Source organism: Lucilia sericata, unplaced genomic scaffold, assembly GCF_015586225.1.
Source record: "Lucilia sericata isolate MDLA Ls3-8-SP2 unplaced genomic scaffold, ASM1558622v1 Contig001480F_arrow, whole genome shotgun sequence".
Taxonomy (NCBI): Eukaryota; Metazoa; Arthropoda; class Insecta; order Diptera; family Calliphoridae; genus Lucilia; species Lucilia sericata.
In genome coordinates this window covers 48,983-58,873 of record NW_023995408.1, presented here as the reverse complement: position 1 = coordinate 58,873, position 9,891 = coordinate 48,983, and the positions used below count along the sequence as shown (strand labels likewise).

At 33.5% G+C, this 9,891-nt stretch overlaps 1 protein-coding gene across 4 annotated transcripts; it reads left to right on the top strand.

The window, feature by feature from the left end:
* The first annotated feature begins 1,509 nt into the window (after nucleotides 1-1,509).
* LOC119611557 (F-box only protein 11) lies at nucleotides 1,510-9,891 on the top strand. 4 transcript variants are annotated; one of them, XM_037967195.1, is made up of 8 exons: nucleotides 1,510-1,681; nucleotides 5,231-5,711; nucleotides 5,779-6,309; nucleotides 6,381-8,044; nucleotides 8,106-8,286; nucleotides 8,353-8,693; nucleotides 8,760-9,493; nucleotides 9,572-9,891. In XM_037967195.1, the coding sequence occupies exons 2-8, from the start codon at nucleotides 5,618-5,620 to the stop codon at nucleotides 9,699-9,701; spliced, it is 3,675 nt and encodes a 1,224-aa protein (XP_037823123.1). In that variant the 5' UTR covers nucleotides 1,510-1,681; nucleotides 5,231-5,617; the 3' UTR covers nucleotides 9,702-9,891. The 4 variants fall into 4 exon arrangements, with proteins under 4 accessions (XP_037823123.1, XP_037823122.1, XP_037823124.1 ...); XM_037967194.1 differs by lacking the exon at nucleotides 1,510-1,681 and adding an exon at nucleotides 4,718-4,866; XM_037967196.1 differs by lacking the exon at nucleotides 1,510-1,681 and adding an exon at nucleotides 4,999-5,142.

The window sequence follows — 9,891 nt, the reverse complement described above, 5'->3', positions numbered from 1 at the left end:
GTTGTAGTTGAGGTTGCCAATGAGTTATTTCATGTAATAACAAAATAAGGCGTTACCAGATGAGATGAATGGAAGAAATCAATCTTGCGGTATATGCAGAAAAGAATTTATAGAAATAGCGGTTTCTTGAATCGACCTGCAGAAAAAGTCAAAGTCGACTATTTTTTTAATATTAATTTCATTATTTTTAATAACCTCGCATATATAGGCCAAAACTAGTTTCAAATTTATACTCATGTTTATACTTATTATTATTTATTTATTTAATTTATTTGTACATAATATAAAGCCTAGTTTAATAATATTTTGAAGTGTGTTCAATATGTTAATGTAAGAGTTTATGTTATACATCGTCTGAAAGTCTTTCATAAGCCATTTCTATGATATATAAAATTTTAAAAGATAATACGGATGATATTTAAAATTAAAACTCTTAAACCAAGCAGAAAGAAATTTTACACAACTTCTGATTTTACAAAAAATTTTTAATTTTAAAAAGTCATCGGTTTTCAAAACGAATGTTTTTTTATCAAATATTTCTATCGTCAAAAGATATGCCGTAGGCCGCCTATTCAGGAACTCTTTATTATTTATACATACCATAGAGGAGAAAATCCTTGCACCCGGCCATAGGACGGCGTGCAAGGATTTCATTTGATTATATACAAAAAAGGTTTACACCTTAAATATAAGCTTAATATAAAGCCTGGTTTAATATAAAACTATTTTAAGTATGTTCAATAGGTTAATATAAGGGTTTATGTTATACATCGTCTGAAAGTCTTTCATAAGCCATTTCTATTATTTATAAAATTTGAAAAGATAATACGGATGATATTTAAAATTAAAACTCTTAAACCAAGCAGAAAGAATTTTTACACAACTTTTTATTTTACAAAAAATTTTTAATTTTAAAAACTAATGTTTTTTTATCAAATATTTCTATCGTCAAAAGATATGCAGCGATACTCTGTTTCAAAGTAAATTTATAAAGTAGACTCATTTGAACAGCTGACTATTTTTTTTAAACTTGCTAATTGTGGACTTACTTGTCAAAAATGTTTATGTTGCCATATTTGTTTTCATTTTAACGCTTGCTTTTGTACAAATTTCTGAGTAATTTGTTGTATTTAATGTGAAAAAGTGTATTTTAAGTGTATAACATTTTTAAAAATGTTCTAATTTTTAAAAAATAAAGAAAACTCTGTGACTTTTAATATAAATAACAACATATTTTTGGAAAGTACAACAATAATGCCATATTTTCTATTAATTATTGGTTCATTTTTGTAAACAAATTTTGACAAGTGAGTATTTCGAACAAAAACAAATTGCCTGTGGTTTTTGTAGACGTTTGTTGTACAACAACTCGTGTCGCTACTTTATTAATTTACTTTGCTCTGTTTCTTATTTCTAGTTCAAAATAGCCAGCTACCGACTACTCAAATACTCAACAAAATCAGTGACAACAAAAACAATCCCTGAGTAATCAGTAATCGTAGAAAAAATTGGTAGTGATTTTGTGTGTGTCAGAGAGCAAAGTGATTGAGTCTCTAAGATTTTGTTTAAATTGTGCAATTTTTTGTATAAAAAATATTTAATAAAATTAAAAATTATTACAAAAATAAACAATAAATTGTCTACAACAAGCCTAAACGATAAATGTATAATATAAATAAATGTAAGTTAGTGTATTGAAAAATAAAAGAAAAAAATTACGGCAGAAAAAAGAAAGATTTTTTTCAATCGTTCGTTCATGTGCACAAAAGCTGCGGAAAAGAATGAAAGACACAACAAAGCAAAGACGACGAAAGTAATCGACAACAAAACGAATTGTTGTTTTGTGGAAGGGAAGGACGGACGGATCAACAATGAAATAGTGTAAGACCGAATAAAAATAAATATTCGGTATTACGGGTGTTAAAACAAAAATAAAAAAAGTATAATTATCTACATTTAATCAGGTATTTTTTTTTCGCAAAAAAGACACTAAATAGCTTCTATTGAAATGTGTCTTAATATTGTTTAAAATAAATATTTAATAATTTTAAAAAATAGGTTGCATTCAATACATAACAAAGAGTTATTTCTTTGTTTGTTTTAAAATCTCTTGGTTCTTGTGTTATCCTTGCAGTAATATGGTAACTCTATGGTGGAGAAGAAAAAATTAGGATGAAGTAATAAAAAGAACAAGAAGAGGATAGCATTAAGAGTTGCCAAATTTTATTTATTTAAACGTATTAAAGGTATTTATTAAAATTATGAATTTATTAAAAATAAAATATTTATATGTATATTAGAGGGGTCCAAAAAATATCGATTTTATTTGTATGTCTTATTTTGTTCATTAGTGTCTAGTGTTAATTTTTTTGGAACAATTCGGTTTATGAGACATTTCTCAAAAAAAAAGAAAAAACCCCAATTTTGAGAGGATAAACATTTTTTTGTCGGCCTACTTTCGAGTGGGCGGGGCTAAGAAGTTTAATACAAAAAAAATATACTTTAATATATAGTCGTCCAACGGCCGGGCGCAAAAACTTTCACCTCTATGGTATGTCCGGCTTCGCTTAATAAAGATTCGTTAGAAAGGTCTTTGAAATAATCGAAATCGACTTTGCTATACTTTACCATTATCAGCATAAGAGTGCGCGTATAAGGTTTTCGATTTTTTTAATTGCCAAACAATAACGATTCCAAATTGAAAACGAGCCCTACATTGTGTTTAAAAGGCCTAGAAATTATATCGTCATATGAAATCCAAAAAGCCTTAAGTTACATTGAACAAATTTTTCAGAAGCAAAAAACCGTCTAAAATGTTAAATAAACCAAAAATGTTCAACATTTTCTCATGTTAAGCTTATTTTTTATTGACAAATTATTATTTGAAAAATTTGCGGTTACGCCCTGGAGAATTTGTTTTTTCTGAAACCCAAAAGGGCGTAAGTTACATTAAAACAAATAGTACGTTTTAACATTTTCAACTAAATTAAAATCGGTTTTGTTGGCCAAATAGGCCGAAACATGGAAGGCATAAGGCTTCTTTGTTTTCAATTCTAAAACTGTTAAACTAATATCTAAAAAATTTCGAAAAGTGCCATTTTTGATTTATTTGATGCCAACTTTAAACATTTCACAGTTTCAAAGTTAAACATTCAAAAAGTTCAACATTCAAAAGAATTTCAAAATGTTCATGAATTTTAAGGTAATTTTAGAACATAACCTTTTAGAATTTCTTTGATTTTAATTGTAGGAGTGTAAATTTTTTAATTTTAATTGTAGGAGTGTGAAATTTATCAGGAACATGTATTTTGATGCGGTGCAGTATAATATATCAAAAAGTCGATTTTGATTTTTTTTGCAACTTAGGGCTTTTTGGATTTCATATGACGATATAAAGAATTATCAAAATCTTTTGATTTTTTAGTTTAAAAAATTTAAGAGAACGATCAAAATATTTTATGCAAAAATAAAACTACTTTACTGAATAATAAATCTGTTTGCTTTAATCAAAATTTATGAAAACTGGTGTTCATGTCATATCATTTTACGCAATTATTCACTACATTTCCTATATCTGTAAATGAGAATGTGACACGGAAAAAATTGAGACTACTCTGTAAAAAATACTCCACAAAGGACCAGGACTGTTCCAAAACTATTCCAAATATATGAAACAAACATTTTCGATTTAACGTTGCGATGTCTTATGCGAGGACTACGTAATCCACAACTGTGTTACATCGAAATAAACCCAAAACTACTCCTTTGCTAAAATTATGCGTCCACATGATCCATAACATGGCACCATGTAATGCAGGCTATAGATAATGTTCTTTTCAAAAACATTGATCATGGTTCATTCATTACGTAGGACTACTAAACGGATCATGAACTTCCAAAATGTTTTTAAGGCAGTAGTTTTGGGAGCACCTTAATGTATCAAGTACTCCAACAATTCCTCATATATCCGACACTAAAATTAGACACGTACCAGATGATATAAGTCTGAAACTAGAAATTAAACTAAGCAATACTGCGTTAACAGTTTTTTATTTCGTTATCCTGCTTCCTTGTAAAAGAACTTCAAAATTTTAAAAGAGCACATTAAAACAAATTATAAATAATTCTGCTTACTTCTATGACAAATTTGATGTCAAATGACCAAGAAGAGTTGTAAAATAGTTTTTGTTTTTTTTTTATTCTGTCATGCCCTCCATAATTCTTTTCTGAAAAAATAATATTAAAACCCGAAAAGATATTAAAGTATAACAATTTTAAAAGACATTTTTTACATCTTTATATCCTGACAGTATAAAATAAATATATATAATACAGAATATTTCCCATCTCATTTTGTTCTTTTGATAACAAATTTGGAATTGTTTGAACAGTAAAATTATTTTAAATCATTCATGTCTAACGATTTTAATCTCTTTTTGTCGAATGGAGTTATTTACCATTATTTGTAATAATTTATCTATTTACTTATTATTTTGTAAAATTTAAAAATTTACTAAGAATTTGCATATAAAATCTTTCCCTTCAATCATAACATAACAAACGTCCCATTTAAAAGGAAACATTGTTCTTAACATATTTCACACATTTTCCTCCTTAATACTCTATAATGCCCAACTCGAACGAAAAAATCCCTTAAAAACTTTCCCCACAACATTACACAATCCCTTTATTTATGGTATCTCAGCTGTGAGCGACGGGAAAATGAAATGAAAACATTAATGGCTGCCAAAATGGCAGCACGAGCTGCAGCACAGCGGTTTGACTTTGTTTAATGCTGTGGTATGACGGCGAACTATCCTACCCTATTCATAAAGGATTAATAAAGCTATTGACGATTTATTACAGGTAATTTGTTTGAAAAAATCAGTTTAATAAACCAAAAATAAGCGATTGATAAGTTTATGAATATGGGAATATTGTTTGATATAATGTCCTTAGAATTATAAACCATAAGATGTCTCTGTTTTATGACTTTTTTCCAGTCAGAAGTTGTACCATAAAAAGCCCGCAAACAATACTGGAAGCTTTTGCATTTTACATATTCATTTTATTTTACATTCTTTTTGTGTTCCTTTTGTTATCCGTGCAGCTGGGAAATGTGTTTTTAAAATGCATTGAAAAGTGATAAATTTTTTGTAAAAAACAATAGATAATTAATAAATTAATTAAACTGCAATAATAACAACATTTTGTTTATTTTCATTTGCAGATATTTTGGTATTTAGTGAAATGAATGTGAAAAAAAAATTAAAGTTTTAAAAATGAATAAATAATTCAACCTTAAAAATTTGTGAATAAAAAAAAATTGTTCGTCGTTTTGTGTGCTGCAGAGTAGTAGAAGAAGAAGAAGGAGAAGGGTTGAATATCGCGGATGGTTGATTGAATTTGTGTATAAGTGGAAATTTATTGAAATCCAAAGGAAATATACACACAAACACTACTGCTGTTACCGCAAAAGCCTACAACCACATCAACAACGACGAACGAGGAGCATACACAACAATTTTTGCAAAATAAGAACAGCAGCAACAACATATTGAAGAAGAACAAACAACAAATACACGCACACACAAATACAAAATCCAACTTGGGCAAAATGCCTAGTGCCTCTTTTACATCATCGCGCTCCTATGTGCGACGTTCCAGACGAAAGGGTGCCAATCGTATTGCATTACCAAATCGTCCAACTGGTGAGTTGTTATTAACTGTTGTTAATTAAATTTATAAACTTATTCGTATCTTATTTTTATTTTTAAGGAAACATTATGGATCCCATGCTCCAGAATACGGCTTCAACGTCAGCATCACAATTAAATGCAAATTTAATGCAAAATCACTCTGCCATGTCCTCAACAGCAGCATCAACATCTGCCATAGCATCCACCGCTGCTGTAGCCTCATCGGCAGCCAATGCAAATGCAGGAGTTTCAACATCCTCGTCCTCAGCAACTTCCACGTCGTCATCATCATCATCAGCGGCATGTTCGTCTAGTAATGTAGGCGTTTTATTATCCCTAAAACAACAACAACAGCAGTCTCTATCATCATCGTCTTCCTCAGCCGATATGTACGATGCTTCTGGGCCATCCTGTTCAAAATCACAGTCGGGAGCTTCATGTTCACATGCTTCGGCATCTTCATCTTCTTCAAACACAGCTTTAGCTCAATTGGGTTCGGGCTCAGCGAATGCCTCAACGTGTAATCAAATGTCATCATTTAATAATCCTTCTTCTCCGGAATATGTGGGAATGCATATAAATGATAATGAACCAGGAACTTCCAGTGGTGGTAAGTTTAGATTTGAAAAGAAAAATGAATTTGCATTAAATTTTAAATATTCTCTACTTCTTCATTTTTAGCATTTTCTTCCTCCTCCCTAATGGGCAGCAGTGGAAATCCGGCTGCCTCCACATCACCATTAAATTCATCGTCAACATCGTCGTCTTGTGTACATCAACCGCCATATGATTTACGAAGTAAATTGCCTGCCAACAGTAATCACGATCAATGGTCGACATCAGTATTGTCCTCAAACTCATCATCCTCCAACCCCTCCTCCTCTTCTTCCGCATCGGCCAATAACAACAACACATCATGCTCCATGAGCATTTCCACAGGAGTTATTGTTGGTCCTTCGTCTGGCTCAAATTTAAATAATAATTTACCTTCGGGTTCATCGTCGTCCTCGTCCTCTAATAATCAGACAGCAGCTGTAATACATGCACCCTGCACTAATGCATCATTTCCAGTAAATAATGCTCACACAACCGGAGCTCCACTAACACACCCGCCAACCGTACATAGTTCCATACCACAACAGCATTGCAGTGCCCTTCCCATAGGCGGCTCTGATACAAACAGTTTTATGTTGCCGGCGCGCAAGAGATCAAGACGTCTGTATGCGATTAGCGTAGATACGGCGCTTATGTCACCTCCCAGTATGTCCAACTCATACAACGGTCCCTCGGCGGCTCAATATTTGCAATACGAACTACCCGATGAAGTTTTATTGGTCATATTCTCCTATCTATTGGAACAGGATCTTTGCCGTTTGGCTCAAGTCTGTAAACGGTTCAACACAATTGCCAACGACACTGAACTGTGGAGACGTTTATACCAATCAGTTTTTGAATATGATTTACCCCTCTTTAATCCCGAAATTTCCAAATTTATCTTTGAGAAACCTGAAGATTCGGAGTATGCCAACGCTTGGAAGGAAAGTTTCCGCCAATTGTATCGTGGTGTTCATGTAAGGCCAGGTTATCAAAATAAAAAGTATCCCGGACGTTCCATAGTGTTCTTTGATACCATACAAGCCGCTTTAGACTATCCCGAGGAGAGAGCTGCTTCTGTAGGTGCTGCCTCTACTTCAAGTGCTGTGATCAATGCAGGTCTTTCGAATCCTTCAGCTGGGGGAGCTAGTGTCAATGCTTTGTCCAACATGTACGAAGACGCTGTTCCGCCGCTCGATCATCCGGGTCCCTTGATATTTTTACATGCTGGTCATTACAAAGGAGAATATCTATTCATTGACTCGGATGTGGCGCTAATCGGTGCAGCTCCTGGTAATGTTGCTGAGGCAGTGGTGCTAGAACGTGAAGCCGGCTCCACCGTCATGTTTGTAGAGGGTGCCAAATACGCCTACGTTGGCTATTTGACGCTCAAGTTCTCTCCCGATGTCACATCCACTGTGTCGCATCACAAACACTACTGTCTAGATATTGGTGAAAATTGTTCACCCACTGTGGATAATTGCATTATACGCAGTTCATCGGTGGTGGGTGCTGCAGTGTGTGTGGGTGGCGTCAATGCAAATCCCATTATACGCAATTGCGACATTAGTGATTGTGAGAATGTGGGTCTCTATGTGACGGACTATGCTCAGGGCACTTACGAACACAACGAAATTAGTCGTAATGCCTTGGCCGGCATCTGGGTGAAAAATTTCGCTAGTCCTATAATGCGTGAAAATCATATACATCATGGCAGGGATGTGGGTATATTTACATTTGAAAATGGAATGGTAAGAGTTTGTTGTTTTCTATCCAAACATAAGAACGATTTTTTATCTCCTTCTCTTGCAGGGTTATTTTGAAAAGAATGATATACACAATAATCGTATTGCTGGTTTTGAGGTTAAAGCCGGTGCTAATCCCACAGTGGTGAAATGTGAAATACATCATGGCCAGACGGGTGGCATTTATGTGCATGAAAATGGTTTGGGACAATTTATCGAAAATCGCATACACTCCAATAATTTTGCTGGTAAATATACTAATTCTTAAGAAAATACAAAAAAATCCAAACTATTAATTTATGTTTAATTCACAGGTGTTTGGATAACTTCGAATAGCAATCCTACCATACGCAAGAATGAAATCTATAATGGTCATCAAGGTGGTGTTTATATTTTTGGCGAGGGACGTGGTCTCATCGAGCACAATAATATTTACGGCAATGCTTTGGCGGGCATACAAATACGCACAAATAGTGATCCCATTGTAAGGCACAATAAAATCCATCATGGTCAGCATGGTGGCATTTATGTGCACGAAAAGGGCCAAGGTTTAATTGAAGAAAACGAAGTGTATTCCAACACATTGGCAGGTGTATGGATAACAACGGGCAGTACCCCGGTATTAAGAAGAAATCGCATACATTCCGGCAAACAGGTAAAAGAACACATCCTTTATAACAAATTGATAAATAAAAATTAAAATGTTTTTATTTAATTTAAGGTTGGCGTGTATTTCTATGACAATGGCCATGGCAAACTGGAGGACAATGATATTTTCAATCATTTATATTCCGGTGTACAGATACGTACTGGCAGCAATCCCGTCATACGGGGCAACAAAATTTGGGGTGGTCAAAATGGCGGTGTACTAGTTTACAACGGCGGTCTGGGTTTATTGGAACAAAATGAAATCTTCGATAATGCCATGGCCGGTGTTTGGATTAAGACTGATTCAAATCCCACTTTAAAGCGTAATAAAATCTATGATGGTCGTGATGGTGGCATTTGTATATTTAACGGTGGCAAAGGCATCCTAGAAGAGAACGATATATTTCGCAATACCCAGGCAGGTGTTTTAATATCAACTCAATCTCATCCCATTTTACGACGCAATCGTATTTACGATGGTCAAGCGGCTGGTGTTGAAATAACTAACAATGCCACCGCCACTTTGGAGTACAATCAAATATTTAAGAATAAATTTGGTGGCTTATGCTTGGCCAGCGGTGTACAGCCCATAACGAGGGGCAATCAAATATTCAACAACGAAGATGAGGTGGAGAAAGCCGTTTCGGGCGGTCAATGCCTCTATAAAATTAGCAGTTACACATCGTTTCCCATGCACGATTTCTATCGGTGTCAGACGTGTAACACCACCGATCGTAATGCGATTTGCGTTAATTGTATTAAAAACTGTCATGCAGGTCATGATGTCGAATTTATAAGACATGATCGGTAAGTGTTCAAAATTAAGTTATTTTTTTCTTGGCCAAACTAATTGTATAACTTAACTTTATTTCTTGTGTTTTAAAGTTTCTTCTGTGATTGTGGTGCCGGCACCTTATCAAATCAGTGTCAACTACAGGGTGAGCCCACTCAAGACACTGATACCCTCTATGATTCAGCAGCTCCTATGGAATCTCATACACTTATGGTAAATTAACTAGAACTTTAACTGTAAGTATTTCTTTTCTTCACTCACACTCTTAAACGAAAAACAAAAAAACCCATTCGAATTCAAACAAATCGAATTAAAAAACGTACGAGTTTTGTTGTGCTAACAAAAAGAAATCTAAACCATAATATATTAATAATTAAAAAAAAAAAAGAAATTAAGAAAAGAAAAAAAAAAA